Raw genomic sequence first — 19,930 nt, 5'->3', positions numbered from 1 at the left:
CTATCCAAGGAGCTCAGCACATTTCACAACCATTAAGCCTCATAGTGAAACAGATGAATATTATTATCCCATTTTCTAGGTGAGGCATATGGAGATGAATGACTTGCTAGAGTCACACAGGAAACTGGTGACAGAGCAATAGATGGCAGCTCCCCCAGCTCTTAGGCCTATTGTTTTGTTCACAAAATGACTCTTCTGGTTTCCCGAAAAAGACACTCCTGATTTCGTAGCAGCGCTGCTAATGCATGAAGTGTGAAGTTGGACTACTGAGTAAGTGACATAAGAAAACAGCAGAAGCTCTACTTCTGTTCTGATACAGCGGAGGAATGGAGCTACAGAAGCATAGGAATGATGTTAAGTAATGACAGATTGTAAAGATTGAACTAATCTGAACCTGAATTTGAAGAAAGTGAGGAAGGGAAAGGGGGTTTTCAGCAGTTTGGCGTTGCATCATCCCCCAGAAATTGAGTATGACCAGCACTGGAGAAATAGCTATTAATCTGGTCTTAAGTCTTGAGCATGCCAGTTCATTCTTGGGCTCCTCAATTTGGCTGTGGCTGTATTTCAGCATTTTTGTTTCAGGTGAGGAAAATGCAGTCTTCAATGTATGGGCCTGCAGGGTTTGATATTGTTTTCTCAACTACAGTGTGGGGAAAAGAGCACAGATCATTTCTGTTGCACATCCAGAAATTACTCTGCTGTGTATGATGTAGCCAACATTTAACTGCTGACTCATGGGCTATGTCCAGTTTCTCAATTTGCAGCTTAACACAGATAAAGGAGTAATGTTTTCCAGTGCAGCACAACTAACTTCTGCTTATAGGTTAATAACATTCTTCCAAAATCCCTGTTGACTATTCTGTTACTGATGTCCTCCTTTTATTTCATAGAATTGTAACCACCTATTCAGGAGGTATTATGCTAACTGTGTTGTGTACATGTATAAATATGCGTATATGTGTGTACAGAGTAAGAAGTGAACTCTACGAAGCTTCTATCTGTCTGATTTATGTTACAGAGAGAAGGAATATTTTTTTTCTTTTTTAGAAATTGGGAGTTTTGTGTTTCAAAAATGTTCTGAGCAATATTTGTATATATTCATATATAAAATAATTTGTGTATTTATTGTATAGCCTATTTGTGCAACATTATCCTGCCTAACTAGGTAGTTTTAAATTAGAGTTCATTAGGAGGAATCCTTGGCAGAGATGAAAGCAAAGTACAGTCCTGGAGATAATCAAGATTCCTGAATGAAATAACAGAATAACCATTAACTGAGATCTTGCTCATCCCAATTCTCGCCAAGACTGGCTGTGTTTCTTTTTGTCAAGATTGGGGTAGAAGATGATACTTATGAAATCTTACAGATGCTCACTCTATGCAGAGAAAGGAGTTGAGTGAACTGCTCAGGGAGTGTCACTGAGTGCTGACAAAGACTGACGCATACCATGTATGGCAGCAGACTTTCTGTATGACCTTGACCAAGTCCCTTAATCCCTCTGTGACTTGATTTCCTCATCTGTAAAATTAGATAGTGATAATATTACTTCCTTGCCTCAAAAGGAGCTCTGAGAGTTACCTCATTAGTGTTTGGAAGATGTGTTCAAAGGTGAATAGAAAAGATACAATGCAAGTGTTAATATTTATTACTGGAAACCTGTACAAAATCAAATAATATTTAGTCAAGTCCTGGAAATATATATTGTTGACTGGCTTTTGCTTGGGAAGCTGCTGTTATCAGAAACCATGTAATCCAATTGCATCTTCCCTGTTGCCTCTGTTTCCTTTATGCATTCATGTTCAAGTAATTGTGCCTACAGAGAAGCATGTTTCTTTGATGTCTGCTTTTTGGCTTCTATAAATGGTGAACCTTAGACCTCCGAAGCTAAAATCATATTCCCTTACTAAAGGGTATCCTGTATTGGTTTAGCATAAAGATAAATAATAAACTTCCTGGTGGGCTACAGTGTTGTAGAAGTAGATCCTAGGGATCTACATCAATTTGGAAATCCAAAAGAACATCTGGTATTGTGACAATCTCCCTCTTGGCCTAAGAGTGACTTACATGATTATTAATACCAAGTCAGTGTTATGTTTGGTCATGTAGTTGTGTAAATGTCATGGCTATAAGTTATGGATATGCAATTCCTTTTTTGTCAAGTAACCCAAAACTCAATTAGCCTAAACAGTCAAAACTTGTTGATGAATGTGCATTATCAAAACAGGTTTATACCAACCTGTGTTTTGCACTGTGTTACTGTGGCATTTTTGACCCAGTATTGTTGAGTTACAAAGCTCTCTAAAGCTGATCATCACCAAATCCTAGCTTCTCACTCATGAAAAGGCAATGCATGCATATATGCTATATATATGTGCAGTGTATTAACTGCATGTGTCTCCCATTAAATTCTATTCTTCAATCTGAATTTAGAGTCTGGTAAATTACAAACAGTACTTACTTTATATGAAGCATTGCATATGCTTGCAGCTACACCCAAAAACTCACCTTGAAAGTACATAGGGACAATACCATTTGGTAGCTTGCACAACATAAGATAATATGATGCAATGTTCATATGTCATTGCTGTTGTATATGCTGTTTGCATCAGGTGTTTCTCCTGAGAAGCGCATAAGCATATGCCATCAGTAAGCCAGTCTTTTTCACCCCTCATTCTGCTGTATCAAAAAAGAAAAATAAAAAAATCAGTAGAAGTGGTTCATTTGATCACTCCATTTCTATTCTTCTGTACTTGAGTGAAACTTCTTAAGTCACTAATGCGGCTAGTGACATCATCTAACCAAGAATTTCAGGGTGTAGGCCATTATTGTTACTTACAGGATACCGGACTTATATTAATGTCGGTAGGTTTAAGACAGACCAGAAATGTGCTAACATGAGCAAAGACAATAAATTAAAGAGAACAAGAAATTGAAATTTTTTTAAATGTGAAAAACAGCAGTTTTCACATTTATTTATTTTTCTAAAAAAGTATAAATTACTGTTTTGCTAAATTATCAGTTTAATATCAAGAGTATGTGTAATGAATTTCCTTAGGGGCAGTATGGAATTATACGGTATTATGTGTTGACATGTTGATGAATGTTTAAGAGAACAACTGCAATATAGGAAGTATAATGTTTACCTATAAACAAAAAAATGTGGGAATATTTAAAGGCCTTGGAAACAGGCTCTGAAGAGTGGCAAGGAAGAAATATTGCTTGTAAATAAAATGTAAATAAATGTCTTCATAATCACTATGGTATAATTTGCATAGCTTAGTAAGAAAGCTCAACAGTAAATTTAGATCACAAAAATGCATTTCTAAACTTCAGTTGAATGCTTTCCAGGTTTTGAAAGTGTGTTGGAGGATTGCAGCTCAGATAACATTGTCTTAATAGCATAAATACTGTTCAAGCCATTTTCATTTTGATTGGACATGAATGATATTTTTATTTAAATTGCAGAAATTTCCTTTTGATCTTCAAGGTAAGCATTAGGAAAGCAAACTTTATTTTAGCATTTGTAGGAATTTTTCTTGACCTTCCCTTTCTGAGTGAGAAGGGTACACAGAAAAGTTCTGAATGATCTTTGGAGGGCATCTGGCAACTCAGAGGAGGAAAGTATGTTCAGTATTTTTTTTTTTCTTTGTCGGAATTATGGAGAATAGTGTGTAGGGGTTTCACTCCCTGTTTGCTTGTTTTATTGTTTAGTAGAGTCAGTTCAGAGTTCTCCATGAAAGATGGCTTGTTATAATCTTGCATCTTCATATCCATAGGCCTGACCTTTAGCAACATGGTATATAGTAAGCGATTAATATGTTGCTTGAGTTCCGCTGTTGGTAGAGCCTTGTTCTAGGCACAGTGCATACTTGTAATCTTACAAATCACTGTACAGAGTTTGCAGTTTTTATATGAGTTTCCTCTTGAAAAATATTAGTGTTACGATGCTTTATCTGCTAGCACACCTGAGGTATATAAGCAAACAGATTCTCAGTTCTGCTGCAAAGTCCAAGATGCAGTGATTTATCAATACTGCCTACTGGAAATACCAAAGCAATTCAATAAGGATACCAGACCCTGATGAAAATAACCTTACATCTTTTACCTTGTTATTTATATACCTGTGTTTACTATAGATTAAATTTTGTTACTCTTTCTAGCATATCTGGCTGCAATGTACTTTGGCAGCTCAGAATTAATTTTTGGTGCACGCACTGCAGAGAACATGCTGGAGATTGTTATCTTCATTTCATTAATAAGGGGACAGTTGGAGGTCCTGATGTCAGTGAAGAAAAGGAAACAGGCTGCTTAGTCTGATTTTGGTGTAAACAGCTTTTGGCTGAAACAAGACATTGCTAGTGTTTGCATATACCAAAGAAGTAATGCTTGCCTGAGTGAGCAGATGGTTTTCCTTTTGTCCATCGTGTATCATTTAAAATTCTCTCCCATTGCCTGGCAGGGATTCTGTTCCCCCCAGTTCTCTGGACTCTGATCACTCTCCCCGTAGATCAACTTGTTTGAAAAATGAATTGACAAACCCTTGGTGCCACACGCTTCATGTCATTATTCTAAAGAAAGGATATGCATTCCAAACACAGGGAATTCCACATGCATACAGCATAGAGTTGATCTACACTTTCACTGTAGCTTCAGTGAATAGCAAACTTTGCAATCACACCAGAGCAGGAAAACCACCAGTCGGCAGGTAATTTATGAACTCAGACTTGTCCTTTCAAGTGTGGGGACCTGAGAAAGACTTTCTTTTTAGTGCCAGTTTTGGAGAACAGTTATTACTGAATGAGCATCCCATGTTTGATGCAGTGGAAATATTGTTTTGTTTGTTTGTTTTTTTAATAAATCACAAACAATGTTATATAGGGGCTAGAAGACCAAGTTTACAACTGTCACATTGTAAACTAATGGTCTGAGGTCTTACCAGCTTACACATTACAGTATTCTGTTGGTGCTGTAGCTAACATAAGCATACTACTTGTCTTATCTATGTCTCTTCATAACATTATCAAGACTGCAGCAATTCATTGCCTGGCATTGATAAATCTGCCTGCCAAACCTAGTGTTCATTGACTACTCTGTCCTGTGCATCACTACAAGGAGTAATAGTTCTGGTGGCTCTGATCACCCATCAGTGTCTGGCTGGTGGTGAAGGCGTTGCAGTCTTTCTGCTGACATTTAGTCTTTGTAGAGGCCTGAGTGTTTCATACAAGAAAAGTCTTGCATGTATACATTTGTAAGATCCCAGCTGTTTATTTGTCTCTGGTTCTACCAGCTGACATTTCCTTGTTGTGTCATTTGTTCACGGTGTGCTATTGTATTTGTGCTGTGCAGCATACATTTTCATTACCGTTTATATCATCGGTAAGTTTTGTGGTATGGTAAGGAGAGGAAGATTATAATCTTTTCCTTGGTGGACAGTAGCAGATAGGAAGTGGTGTATTTCATAATGGAACAATAAATAAAATACTTCTCAGTAATTAAAGGTGATTAACAGAAGAAGAATACAGTTAAATATGCTGATTTTTAAAAATAGATGATGTCTTTCAAATGCCATCAATATTTTAAATTATAAACTTGTTTTAAATGTAGAAACATGAAGAAACTGAATTTTTGTGTGAACAGCTTTAGGTTCGTGGATTTCATCATATTCCCTGGTTAAAAGCGAGTATCTGTTATGCATTATTCTGATTCTGGACTTGTTCTAATCTTCAGCTGAGAGGCTGTGAAAATATATGTAAAGTCTCTTTAATTTTCAGTGCAGGTCAGACACAATAACTTCAGATCTTTTTCTCAAGAGACAAGAGATAAAAACAGCCTCATTTACTATTTGCTATGAGAAAATGCTTGGCAGCACTACCATGAATTGAATTTTTCCTTGTCTTTCGCAATGAATAGAAAGGAGTAAAAATGCAAAAAGTTAGCAGTGGGATGCTCTGAGGTCAAATTAAATCGACTAGCATGGAATATTTTATTCAGATTGCTCATGAAATATTAGTAAGGCTTTTGTATAGCACAATTTTGCAGATTTTAATCAACGTATTGAGGTTGCCAGCCTTCAGAAGCCTTACCCGTCCCTAATGCCTAGTTGAAGGTCAGAGGGGGCATGATTCATCCATGGGGTGTGTTGTCATCACCCCATCTGGGCAGGAGAGTCCCACCTGCGGTGTCCTAATTTCCAGACAGAAGCATGATTGGACGCATTGGCTCCCCGCCTTGCCCGGGATTGGCCAAGACAGTCACCTCCTCTCTCTCATCTTGCTGAGCACTTGTGCTCCTGGGCTGCATCTCATCCACGCTGACCCCTGAGGGACCGGAGGATGCCCACACATCAGCGCTTGATTGATAAGGTGTGTTGCTGGGGATGTGGTAGACAGGGTGCACACCAACTGGTCAGATTGATTCTCAGGGGCTAAACACTACGGCTTACCAGGAATGTTTAGGAGGAGAAAAGAAAGGGGAAAAATACTCCTAAAGAATCAGTTGGAGAGGGCATATGGGACCAAGTCTTGAACTGTTGGCAGGATACACTTGTTAGGACTGTAGTTTTTTTCAAATTATATAAAAAGAATTTATCATGTTAATGAAATCCTCTATGATTGTTTTAAAACAGCTTTTGTTTCAGTGCAGAAGTTTGCCCAAGGCAAAACCACCAAAGTGCCTCTTCCCAGGCCCACTAAATTTTGAATGTAGTAGGAAACTAAATACCACTCAGGGATTTAATTGTTGACCTGAAGTCATATTAGACTAAATGAAGAAGAGTATTCTTAAGGTAACATCTCAATTGCTGCAGAGATGAAAGTCATCCAGGTTTATGGGAAGATGAAATTGCATCTCTGATTTTAAAAAATAAATAAATAAATAAATAAATTAGAATTTTTCCATGATATGAAGGCAGCTCAGGGAAGAATGTTGCAATGGAACTGACCATGTATACCTGAACGAACCAGTTACTTTTTCTCATTAAGTTATTTAGAATCTAGTAGGTTTTGGTTTTTTTTAGAATTCCATGCTTTTATTGGATAACTAATTACCATTAGTGATAACTAGATATCATTAGTTGTTGTGGTTTTTCGTTTTTGTTTTTTTTGAGCATTTTTCTCTTTAAAAAATGTAAATTTATTTTGGAAGATACCATGGTTTCATTGAATAGGTATTGGAATTCAAGTCAGGACTTAGAGTTTTGTTAAATGCTAACATCTCTTCTTATTCTCAGTTCTGAAAAGATGATAGGACAAGACTTCTGGGTAGTCCTCTAATCCTTATAAAGACAGCTAATGCAAAGAGAAGACAACTCAATTTTTTTTTTTATCTGCTTTTGTTTCTGGCTGTATTCTTAGAAGAAAAAGGATGAAGAAGGTTCCAGAGGAGAAAGGAGGTTTTAGAGAAGTTTTCTTTCAAGGCAGAGTGCAGCTCCAGATTTTTCCAGTCCTAGCTGTACGGGTGCTAAGAACTCTCTGCTTTGAAGTAGAACATCTAATTAAAAACAGATTTTTTTCCGTCTTAAGCATGAGTCAGAAAAAGATTTCAACAACACGTACTCTAGTTCATATTAAATCACTGTTTACCACCTCTATTAATATAATAACACCTACATACTGTATTTAAAATTTAATTAGAGGTGGACTATGTTAAAATACTCACAAGAAATTGGGCAGCCGCACCCAGCAGACTGTGATACCAAGACAAAGTGTTTACAAGGATCCAATTGAAATGATATTTTCATCAGAATTTAGAGGGGGGTATTCTCCATCTTCTTTAAAGACATGATAATCAGCGTATAGAACTTTCCTGATTGCTACACTTATTGATTGTGACACCATGCAAACTTTCATCACATTGTTGTAGGAAATCTCTTTAAAATTCAGTCTGTTGATTCTTTTTAAAAAAATTAAGTTCACTTCAGAGACAAAGGCAAAAATAAATATTTGTTGTGAATATTTACCCCCCCACACACTCTTCCTGGTTATTCTGTTCTTTGTTTTAGTTAGCTTGTACAGAACCAAATGATCTTATGTGCTCATGCATAAATTAAGATGCAGAGGTAGATGTTACAAACTGGGTACATCTCATACATCGTGTTGGAAATGCTTCAAGGGAACTGGAAGGTCTTATGTTAAACCCTTCAGGAAATGATTCCTTTGGAAAACTGAGAGTTCTCCATGGCGTTTAGCAGTAGATTTCTTGGCTGTTGGCTGTTTTTTGAAGGGGGTGTAGGTGAAGCAATCAAAAGAGAACTTGTTAGTCATGGTTATTTCTACAAGAACAGCTTGAGAGAGCAAAACTCAGATCTTAGTTCTTGTATACAGATCTGGGCTAAATCTGCCAGCTCAACAATGTGGAAGTTTGTGTAAATCCTTTTAGAGTCCTCAGCCATAATGCAATTATGAATTGCTGTCGTGTGACCAGAGAATTTAAGCTTCAGTTAATAAATCAGTGTTTTTAAATGAAAGCACTCATTTCATTTATTGCACTGTTTTGACAATGTATTTATGTATTTTATTTTATTTTCTTCAAAATATATGAATGCAACAAAAGCCAAACTTTATGGGTTTCTTCTGCTTCTTACTTTGGAGAAGTTCAGATGTTTGTTAGCTATGGCAACCACTAAAAAGCTGCTGCTATAAATTGTTTCCCTCTTTTCCACAGATGAGGAGACGCTCCTGCTTAGTTTTTTTGTTCTGTGGAATATTTTTGCCCGGAACCTTTGGTTTTCCACGTGCAAATACTTCAATTGATTGTGATTCTTTGTTACCAAACTATGAAAATGAACCGCAGACATCCCCACCGCCATATATTATTGCTGTATCTTTTGATAGCTTTGAACCAGGAAATGAAATCCAAGGTAAAATAATCTGAATGACCTAAAATCTTTATTTGTGTCTTCTAGAACTACCAATCTTAACCAGGGTTGCCCTGTTTCTCTCTTGATGTATCTAATTATTTTTTTAAATTTCAATCTTATTCAACTGTATTTGTGATTATTCTTTTTTTTTTTTTAATGACTCATATATATCTATATATGTTTTCACATTTATATAATTAAAACTATATTCTCAATTTATGTTCTCTTTTCCTTCTCTGATAAATGTATTTTGGCTTATGCTGCAAGTTTAGTGACAGAAGTAAAATCCTATGAGACATCTGGTCAAACTGGACTAATAATTAGTTGCTCTTTAGCAACCTGTTTGAGTATTTGCTGTTGTATCAGGTCTGTGCAGTGCAAAGAGATCCAGGGGTGACACTCATGCTGTAAACCTACAAGAAAATAAAAATTCAGGATCCTATATGTGACAACTCAACAGTGAAATGCTTTGAGTCATGCTTGTCAGAGCCTCATCCCAGATTTTATCAGGTTGCAGGAGGTGGGGCTATTTTGGCTTTTTATCTTCCTAATCCTGAGTAATTCTCTGGATGGAGCACCTTGACAGCCTTATTTCTCCACACTACGCTGCCATCTCATGGTGCTGTCATGCTTTAGTGACGTGAGAGTGCCGCTTTAATCATTTGGTAGAACAAACACAGAAGCGTAAGTGAGTTATAATGTGTCACATTTCCATTGTTGTATCTCAGTAGCTCAAAGTAAGCATTGTTCATATCAGTTGTTCTGCTGGGCTTCTGTTTTATCAGACCTCTGTAGCACAGATATGTTTCCATGGCAAATGATGGCTAGGGGGAGGAATGGAGAAGCACTAGAGTCCTGTTATAACTCTTATTCTTGGAAAAACACAATAACTCCTTTAAGAATAGGATTGCTGTTTTGTTACTGAGAGCTGTTTTTAGAACACTATTGCCAACAGAATGGTGGATGGGTTTTGAATGCACGCAGACTGTTCTGTGAGGTTATACAAGATAGACTTACCTATCAAATCCCAGATGCTAGTAGTCTTTATGTGTTTTTAGCCTTTTTTTGTCTAACCACACTCTAGCATTGCATAATTAAGTTTTTTACTCAGAGGGTGGTGATGCACTGGAACAGGTTGTGGATGCCCCATCCCTGGAGGCTTTCAAGGCCAGGCTGGATGTGGCTTTGAGCAGCCTGGTCTGGTGGTGGTTGGGAACCCTGCCCACAGCAGGAGGGTTGAAACTAGAAGATCCTTAAGGTCCTATTCAACCCATGCCACTCTATGATTTTATTGCATCAGGTTGTAAGCATCCCATACTTATTTTCAGTAGGCTACCCTTCCAATAAGTGTATTGCTCCTATTGCACCTATGACAGGCCATACAGCAAACCTTACAGTTGCATCTATGCTTCCTTTAAATTGTTGAATGCTATCCCATCTATGCATTGTGTTAGGACTGAAATTGATGGCAAATTAAAAGGCTAATTATATGGGTGTTTTGAAATATTAAATAGTTTAGATATGGTTGATCCCTTACTTGACTGTCATTCCTGGTTTATCTGTTCTTAACTACTGACACTAATTTTTGAGGAGTGCCACACATCTACCTCACAGAAAGGATCTTCCTGATTTTATTTGTGGAAGTGATTAATACTGGCATTATCAGTACCGTTTATAATACATCATAGCAATTCTGATATTACTTCTTAAAACTTAGCTTCAGTTTGGATATTTATAATATGAAACTGCTTTTTTCCATATTTGTGTTTTCAATTTGAGTTCCTTCAGCAGTAAACTTTGAGTGAAACTGAGTGTAATTATTGATTTTTCATTTTAATCTAGGAGAGACAAATTGTTTAGCTTTTATTTTTTCCAGTTGTAACACATACACACACCCAAAAGATTCAGCAATTCAAATTAGGCAAATGTTGATCTTTTTCTAAATTTTATTATTTTTGAAAAAGAGGCAGAAAGCAATGCAGTTCTTTTTCAGTTTTGACATTTTTGGGGCCTAATTAGGCAGAAAATAAATGACATCCTGGTCATCAGGACCATCATGCAGTATTCTGGTACACAGGGGAGCAAATCAAATTAATAAGAAAGTTTTAGACATTTAGTAGAGCAGAATTACTTTTTAAAATCGTCAGGAATTTGTTCCATTGCTTTCTAATACACTTAGTTACACTTAAATGCTTCTTCGAACTTCTTTCTTTTCCTTTGTTGTCAGTCTTGACAATCAACGAGAACTGTAATAAGTCTTAATATAATTAAGAATTGTAAAAAATTTTAACTTTTAAGAAGAAGTTAACTTCTGCACATCCAGTTATGTTCTGGAGGGGAGAAATTAAATGTTAAAAATTTAAGTGGTTTCGATAATGTATGAAACTTAAATTTCTCAAAATGTCTGTTATTGCAGTGACCCTAGAAGCCCTCAAAGATGTTGGGTTTAAAGAATTTAATCTACAAGCTCGAGAAACAGGAGGAGATGTTCCTGTTGGTACTTTTAAAATTACAGATCCAAACACAAAAGGCTTGGAATGTCATAACATCACGGTACGTGTTTCCTATTGACAAAAGAAGTTTTAATGGCAAAAGGCATTTCATCTACAGAGTTTAAAAATGTAGATTTTCTTGAGAAAGACATGTGAAAACCTAATAAATACATTACCTGATGTAGTAAATGCAGTTACCCAAGTATAGACAAAAATCACTTTTGTGTCTTATATAATTTGTTTTTAATTGCAGAATTCAGCAGTAAGTCATGCAAATTCAGATCTGAAGCAAAAGATTACAACAACATGGGTTGCTCCAGATGACATTAGAGATCTTCAGTTCATGTAAGTAATATTTCTTTTTCTTTGACTTGTAAATTTATTTCTGTGTGATGTTTTGACATGAATTTATGCTGTCGTTTCTGACACCTTTGTTTTGTCACAGCCATTTTCCATAGTTTGTCATAAGTGTTCTGGAAAATGATTCCATTCTTTTCAAAATTCTCCTCCATATTCATATAGAGTAGGTTATCTTGACTGAGGGAGAGGAAAAAAGTGTTTATTGGTAAAGGTTTTTTTTGTTAAAAGATAAATGAACTGTTTTATTTCCTTTGCAGTGCAACTGTTGTTCAAGATCTTGAGAAATTTTGGATTGGAATTGAAAGCAAAACTCTCACATCTACACATTCTAAGTCAGTTAATGGGACAGGAAAAAGTAAGAGGAAGGTAAGTTTTGAGTTCATAGGCATACTAGAAATTTCTGCAGTCAGTTAAGATATTTCTGACTTGATGCAAGATACACGTTTGGTGTCACATATTCATTACCATGGCCATAATCATCAGATATTTTCAATGGTGATGCCTAATCATCTTAATAAAGTGATCAAAGGAGAGGAAAAAATAAAAATAAAAAATAAAATAAAATAAAAAAGGAATAGTTCTGTCTTCCATAGAAGCAAGGAAGCAAATAATTTGGTTATCAAAATAATACACTGCACAGAGAAAAGAGAAAAGTGGTGATAAAAAGGACTCTGCTTTTCTTTTGTTGTGTACATTACTGCTGCCTCAGTTACTGGAACTATTGACATAAATAAATATTCTTATAAATTGTTAATTTATTTATTGTGGACCAGAAATTGCTTATATTAAGCAATTATTAAAAAAAAAAAAAAAAGAGAGAGAGAAGCAGATTAAGTAAGTAAAATATTTTCAAATATGTAAAGTTGGACTTGACAGGAGCAGCCCTGCTTTATGTCATCTTGTGATTTAACTCTGAGTAAACACTTACTGTCTTTTGCCTCACCAAATGTTTTTCTTATTTCAGATAATAATCTTTTTATAATCATTTTTTTCTTAACTTTAAATAATTTGTAACTGTCTCCTCTTCTTTCCTTTCCCCCCCCATCCCCCCTTCTGTCCCCCCAGCTTATGATAGAAATTGAATGCAGCAAGGTAAGAACAATTTTTTTTACAATTTCACAGGTTTCACTTACCTCAGTTTTAGGATTCCTGTCTTGCTGGTCCAGTTATTTCATAGTTGTAGCATAAAGGTTTTATAATAGCATCCAAATTATATTCCTTGTGAGAACTTTATTAATGTGTACATTTTTGTATTTAATTTTGAAGGTATTTTAGTGAGATAATGTTAAATATCAAATTAGATTATTACAACAGGTAAGGTATTATAAGCAATCAAGAAATGACTTCTTTTACCCAGGCCATAAATGTTGATTCAGTTTAGTTTCTTCTTAGAAATAACTTGGTGTTTATAAAAAAATCATCAAACAGTAACTTGAACCTGTAATTTCTTACAGCGTGGAGGGACATACACAAGACAAGGTGGATGTGTTGTGGTAAGTATTACTTCTGTAAAGATATCATTATACTGCTAATTGTAATAAAATAAAAATGTGTGTGTATATATATGTATGTATATATCTAAACCTAGACAAAAGCTACTTCTCATCACATCTTTATTCTTTTGTGGTTCAATTTATTTTTGTCCTGTCTATCCTTATAGTTGTACTACTTCTTTGCTTATGCATCTTTTCAATATTGTCTATTTTTAATATTATATTGTTTATTTTTTATAAAACATTATACTCTTTAAATCATCATATAGATGTTTGATATTTTTTCCTTGAAATTTGTCTTTCAGCTCAGGGAAAAAACATTTCACCTCTCTCCCTCCTCACAGAAAACATGCCCCACATTTCATACTGTCTAATGACTATGTAGTCATATCACTAAAAAGTTTTCATTTGAATGTTGCGTAATTTGACACTATTTAATGATCTTACCAGTTTAGATCTGCTTCTTGATGATGGATATGGTATATGAGGACAGAGAGAGGTGATATGGGAGTGTTTTATGGCAAGCAATAGAATTATGTTAATTTTTACCAATTGAACTAGTTTATACCTTGGCTTTAAAGATCTCTGAAATAATTATAATAGTATCAGAGGAATGAATTCACAGTAATTTCGTGTTTTCTCCTTTTTCCCCACAAGTTAGATCTTTCTTTTCTGAAAGTAATTTACATGAAAATCAGTTTTCTTGAATGCAAGTAGCATTTTCATTTCTTCACAGGTTCAACCCTCTGGTTCCTCTCAGAGCAGCTATTCTAGTGGTCAGGTAAGGATCCTAACTTCCAACATTTATACATTTACCTTCAGTAACCCTGAACTAATAAAGTTGAAAACAATATTAAGATGATGAAATGTCTCTGCTAATTAACAGAAGTTATGTATGTGCAGTAGCTGGACTGGGCTATGCTGTCAAACTCAATATGTCTGCTGACAGCATTTTGACCTATAAGCTGTTTCACCACCTTTGATTTACCGAGCATTAACCGGACCCATTGGAGAGGGAAACATTTATTCCATACTCCTAGAGAATTCACACCCATGTGTATGCATGTTCATCCAAACATAGGCATTGTTTTGTAATTCTAGAGACATCTGGTGTAATGAAAATGTACTCATTATTAATTGATTTCTTGGGCGTTTCTCTAATTTCATATCCAGGAAATCAAAATAAAAGGAACAATTATACTTTTACTGTCTTCTCTACAATTTGCAAAATTTCTCAAAACTTTGCGGGATATTCATGCATATATTAAAACACCAGAATAATGTCTACAGCACTTGTTTCACAGGTTTATATTTGCAGTTGAATGTTCGGGGAATTCATTGCCTAGTTAGCCTTCTAAAATTTCTGAAATAAATGTATTTGTATTCTTGCTGATCTCTTCAACTTTTCAGTCAGATAAATGTATAGTCAGATTAGAATGATTGTGTTTTTAGTTAATAATCTGCACTACCATTACATACCTGTTTGTACTGTCAAATGCTTTCTGACATCGCTAAATTGCTTGAACTGAGCTTCCCAAGAATATATTTCTAACTACTTACCAGTAATTATATTTATTAGTGAATTACCTGGTAACATTCCGTTTGTCCATTTCCAATACTTGTAAGAGGAATTACCAGACTTTGAAAGATTACTTTAACTAAATTCAGACTTCTCTACGTTTCATCTCTTTCCTTCATAATATATTCTCTTTTCTAAAGGCTAATTTTTCATCTGGTCATATAACTGCCTGAAGTAATTATTTTTCTTCTAAAATACAAGTCATGTAGTATAACAACCCATGGACTCTGAAAGGCTGCCTGACCAATGACAGTGTTATATGAAATCCAGATGATGGCTAATGTTTCATAATAAAAGAACTGTTCCAGGCAGTTGTGAATGAACAGGTAACTTCTGTATTTCCTTGTCCCAAAGTTGTCTGTGCACGTTATCAGCTGCTTGGCTTTTTGTGCCATGAATAGCAGGATTTCATGTGTTATTTCTTTTTTTCCTGGCCACGCTTTCTTACTGTCTGCTTTTTTTTTTTTTTTTTCCTTAGGAATAATTTACTGTTTTTTGTTTCTTTTTTTTATTCAGAGTGGAACTGTCTACACAATAAGCAAGAGTGGATGTGTTCCAGTAAGACCTGTTCTCATACTTATTTTATTGTAGCCAATATAACTATATTCATAGAAACTTCAATTATGTTATTGAATATTCTTTAGAAATTTCTGTTTCAAAAGGAAAATAATGGAGAAAGCTAGAAGAAGAAAAATGTGACAATTTACGCAGTGGTATGAAGTAGTTGGGAAACTGGGGTATTACAAAGCTTTACAGAAAGGTACAGGTTTTAGTCAGCAAAAGAAAGGACTGGAAGGGTTACTTTTTACACTGAAGGGTTGTTTTTTTCTTTGTTTGTTTGTTGGTTCTTTTGTGTTCTTCTTGTTTGTTTTTTTTTTTTGCACTAAAGTAGTGCTCATGATACGAGTTCTCTGTTTTGCCCTTCTACCTAAGACAAGACTGGTCAAAATCAATCTACACTTTTTAATGGTTTCTTTTTTTGGAATTCATCATCTCATGTGTGGCAGGGACACTTGTGAATTTATTAATCTAATGTGACTTAATTAAAACAATTTCCTAATAGTGTGAATTTTAAAAGATTTCATGTATTTCACTGGATGTTCCCTAACGTGTAAAGTGATAGTGTGCCTTCCTCTTATCTATGATGTGTGGGTATTCACATATTAACAGTATTTACTGCATTCTCCCTATCATCTGTTCCTTACAAATTCCATTTAAGAATCAGTTAAAACTGAGATTGTCTGAAGCACATTTTTTCCTTAAAGGCAAATATGGCAGAGAAATAACTGCGTGGTCTTTTTTCTTCCTAGGGAGGTGCTGCCAATGCATATAGCCAGAATGCGTGTAAAGATGTAAGCTGCTTATATATTTACTTGTTTCTTATTTATTTGCTTATTTGTTTACTAGTCACTTATTACTACAATTATTAACTCACCTCCTCATTGCAGATTGCAGTAGATTCACTTATACAGAGTTAGATTATTTTTCCTAAATATATTAAAGAAAATGTTGGTGATCTGAGATACTATTCTGAAATTCCTAACAAGAGTTAAAAAGTATTACTCATTCATTGTCTCTAAGAAATCTTCTTAGTCTACCAAAATGTCAGGATTTTTTCTTAATTCTTAATGCATGTAATCTATTAGTGCCTATCTGTTCAGATATTGCCTAGTAAGTCCTGTTGTTTTTCATAAACAGTCTTTGACTTTAAATCCAACAGTTCTGTATCTAGTGGGGAAATGTTCATAATCGTATTTCTTTCCTTCTCACTTTTGGAAAAAAGCATTTTAAAATCTAACTTATTTTCCATTTTGAAAATAACGAGAGAATGTAAAGAGTCTGGCAGAAATATGATACACTTTTTACTGCCTGTTTTGAAATGCAACCTTAGCTAAGAAAACCAGTTAATCACGTGCTTAACTTTAGGTATAAGATTTGTTATACCAACTCTGATATATCAAATCATTATTATACCAATTAAATTATCTTTGTTTAATATGCAAGTGTAAACTTCATTTGTGATAGAGTAACATTAATTTTGTGACTGTTAGAAAAAACTTTACTACAATCATTGTCAAGCAATTTCAAAATAGTTTTGTGTTGTCTTTGCTTGTTAAGTAGTTAAAATTAAGTTTATTTGAAGTGTAAATACTCTAAGAAGGGAAAAAGTGACTTCAGTAACTGTTTCCCTTCAGTAACTATTCAGTAACTATTAACTTCAATAGTTAACCATTGATTGTGGAAATAAAGAACTGATTTATATTTTGTTTCAGAGTGCATCCTCATATGGAACTCTTACCTACGGCCAGGTAACTCTGTGCTCTCCAACATGCTTTCATTTTCAGCTTATTAAGCAGCTGCAGTCAACTTCTGCTGAACAACAGCAGAATATATGGAAGGGAATAAGAGTCTTCCAGTAGTTACTTATTATATCCAGACAAGACTTCAACAAACAATTCTTTTCTTATGGTCTATCCAATTTATACCAGCTTGTATTTCAACAGTAGATTATTTTTTAGTGGTTTTACTGTTTTTCTTGCATACTTTCGATGAAGGTAGAATTGATTGTTTTTTATTTTTTTCCTACCAGCAGTTTATTTTTATTACAAACAAACTTTTTAGTGTTTGAAAAAGAAATAAGCCATGTGTCTTATTCCTGTTCTTGGTTTGTCAGTTACCAGTACAGTCTTATTTTCCTTCAAAATGTTGTTTTGTTTAGGAATCTAGGGAAATACTGTAATTATCTGTAACATTTGTGTGGAAGATAGTGCTGTAGTTAATTTGTCAAACATTCACCTAAGCAAAGTATGTCTTCCTGTATTCTTTACAGTCTGTTCCTGCAAGTAGTTCGGATTCTAGTAAGAAGGTAAGCACACCTTTTTAATTCAGAGAAAGATTTCATACAGGTGTAACTTGGCATGACTCCTTTTATTTTACTGGTACTATACAAAAATTTGATTTGAATCTTTATTGCCTTATAATACATCTCTGTGCAGCAGTGGCTTTTGTTGACAGTTGACTTAGCTGTATCTAAAGAGTTATTAGAAAAATAAAGCTAATATTAATACTTCCTATAGTGGAACACTGAATATAGATTGGATTGATCTTCCAACTCTTGGTGGATAGTAAAATGTCATAAAGGACGCATGTATAAACCAGTGGATGTAGTACATTAGGATGTAGTACATTACAGCCTTTATAGATGAGTCACTGTCTGATTGGAAGCAGGTTTCCTTATGCTCTTGTGTAAACCTTGTATACGTTCTTGTTTGACAGGTAGTGTATGTTAAGAATTTTTGTAAAAAACAGTAGTACTTTTTAAAGGTAATGATCCGTAGTATTATTATCAATGCTTGCAAATTTAGAGATTTCATCATTGTTTTGTTTTTCTAAGATATTTAAAGGAAAGCCTGTGATGAGTAAACAAACAGCTTTATCCATTCTGTCTGCAGGTAGTGGTCATTCCCAACAGCAACCCATATCCACCTGTGGTAAGCAGTTTCTCTCTACCACTCTCAAAGTTTTTACTCAAGGAGCATTTAAGTAGCTTCATGTTTTAATTTGTCAGAAAGATTTGTCACACATGGAGACAAATCATTGTCACACGGGGTTTGTCCTAGGAACATAATTACTTCCAGGGAAAGACGATAGTGAGATAGTAACTGCATCTACATGATATGACAGGCCAAATATTTAATCTTAGTCATGATTCTATGATTGCTATTACCACTTGCAGGGGTATTTGATTAACTTCAGATTCCAAATGTCTTGATAAATATAATGTGCTTGTTTCAGAATAGTTTTGATTTTCTGCTTCTACTGCATTTTTTTTTTTTTGTGTGTGTGTCAATTCATTTCTATACTTATTTTTAAAGAACTACATTTCCACTCTACTTACTTTGAGCTCATAATCAGCCAAAAGAAAGTTTTACTTTAACGTGGTTAAAGTGAGTTTGTATGTCAAAACTGATACGTGTGGTTGGTTGGTTGTTTTTTTTTTTGTTGTTGTTTTTTTTTCTGATGTCCACTCCCTACTCAAACTTGTTCCAATGTGAATGAATATTAAAATCCATTTCTAATCTATTATCCTTCCTAGATCTTTCTTCCAAATTTGGTCATGTATTGTAATGAAAAGACAGGGCTCCTTTTGTGCAGCAAAATCTTGCTTAGACAAGCCTTTGTGCAGAATACTTAAATGTTTTTGTTTTCATTTGCAGCGTCATACCTACCCGCAGGTAAGCATTTTTTATTTTCTTTTTATTTAACATGATTTCTCTAATTCCTCATGGGGTCAAACCTCAAAATGGTCAAACTTCAAAATGGTGTCCCATTTTGTGCTCCCATTTCCTTTATTATTCCAAGCAAGGTGGTAGAACTAGAAATTCTCTGTTTACCAAATCAAATTCAATGATCTCTGCTGCTTTTTTTTTTCCTGTTCTGTTTTACAGAGTTTGGGCAATTCTGCTACTAGGATCATAATACAGGTAGATGTTCTTTCTTTCACGGTCTTTGTGCTTTATCTCAAGTTCTGCCTCAGTAAACTGAGCAATGACTCACCTATTTGAGGATAAATTAGTATGGATATCTTAAATCAATGGTACACAGACTACAGTGATAAAGCAGATATGTTTCTGTAGTTACGCCAAAGTTAATGTCCTTTTTGGTTGCTGATCAACAATCACTGCAGCTGTGTTCTGTAAGCACAAAACATGAAAGCCTCTGTGTTTTAATTTCCCAGAAATACCACAGAATGACATAATGCATTATATAAATAATTGTCATTGTGAATTATCTTTGTATGCTGAAGTATTTATCACTGTAGCACATTGAGATGGCATAAATAAAGCAATGAAAGATAGAAGAAACTCACTCAAACCATTCAGTAGGCTTAATAGGGTTTTTTCACTAAATGTCATCGTACTTAAACAATTCCTCTTTAAAATGAATAACATCATTTTCTTTCTGTATAGAGTGGACAAAGGCAGCAGAGCAGTGGTTCTACTTATGTTCAGGTAGGTGAGATTGAAAAGGAGTAGAAATATGCCCCTAGACTTCACTAAAATGCGGTCAGAAAAGTGATATTTTCTACATATATTCTTAGATGTATTTCACAGGTTGCAGGTACTTCTGTTGTTGTTTTTTTTTTAA

The 19,930-nt window shown here is 34.8% G+C and overlaps 1 protein-coding gene and 1 long non-coding RNA gene across 2 annotated transcripts; both read left to right on the top strand.

Moving 5' to 3' along the window:
- The first annotated feature begins 6,333 nt into the window (after positions 1 to 6,333).
- Positions 6,334 to 15,373, top strand: LOC116653771 (putative ferric-chelate reductase 1). Its single transcript, XM_032446295.1, has 9 exons — positions 6,334 to 6,363; positions 8,663 to 8,858; positions 11,275 to 11,411; positions 11,604 to 11,695; positions 11,968 to 12,076; positions 12,776 to 12,802; positions 13,165 to 13,203; positions 13,940 to 13,984; positions 15,299 to 15,373. The coding sequence occupies exons 1-9, from the start codon at positions 6,334 to 6,336 to the stop codon at positions 15,371 to 15,373; spliced, it is 750 nt and encodes a 249-aa protein (XP_032302186.1).
- A 1,659-nt stretch (positions 15,374 to 17,032) lies between these two features.
- On the top strand, positions 17,033 to 19,266 carry LOC116653755. The gene is made up of 5 exons (XR_004308153.1): positions 17,033 to 17,091; positions 17,613 to 17,648; positions 18,235 to 18,273; positions 19,000 to 19,017; positions 19,231 to 19,266. It is a non-coding gene; the product is annotated as an uncharacterized LOC116653755 (long non-coding RNA).
- Positions 19,267 to 19,930: the final 664 nt, after the last annotated feature.

This window comes from Coturnix japonica, chromosome 8, assembly GCF_001577835.2.
Source record: "Coturnix japonica isolate 7356 chromosome 8, Coturnix japonica 2.1, whole genome shotgun sequence".
Lineage (NCBI taxonomy): Eukaryota > Metazoa > Chordata > Aves > Galliformes > Phasianidae > Coturnix > Coturnix japonica.
Note: the sequence above shows the minus strand (reverse complement) of the source record. Positions and strands in the feature narration are given on the sequence as shown.

Bases quoted from the DNA above. Each gene is read 5' to 3' on its own strand.
- LOC116653771 (XM_032446295.1), top strand. From the start codon at position 6,334: ATGCCCACACATCAGCGCTTGATTGATAAG. The intron at 11,412-11,603 runs GTACGTGTTTCC...TTTTAATTGCAG, and splicing joins TGGAATGTCATAACATCACG to AATTCAGCAGTAAGTCATGC. The intron at 13,985-15,298 runs GTAAGGATCCTA...TTTTTTATTCAG, and splicing joins GCAGCTATTCTAGTGGTCAG to AGTGGAACTGTCTACACAAT.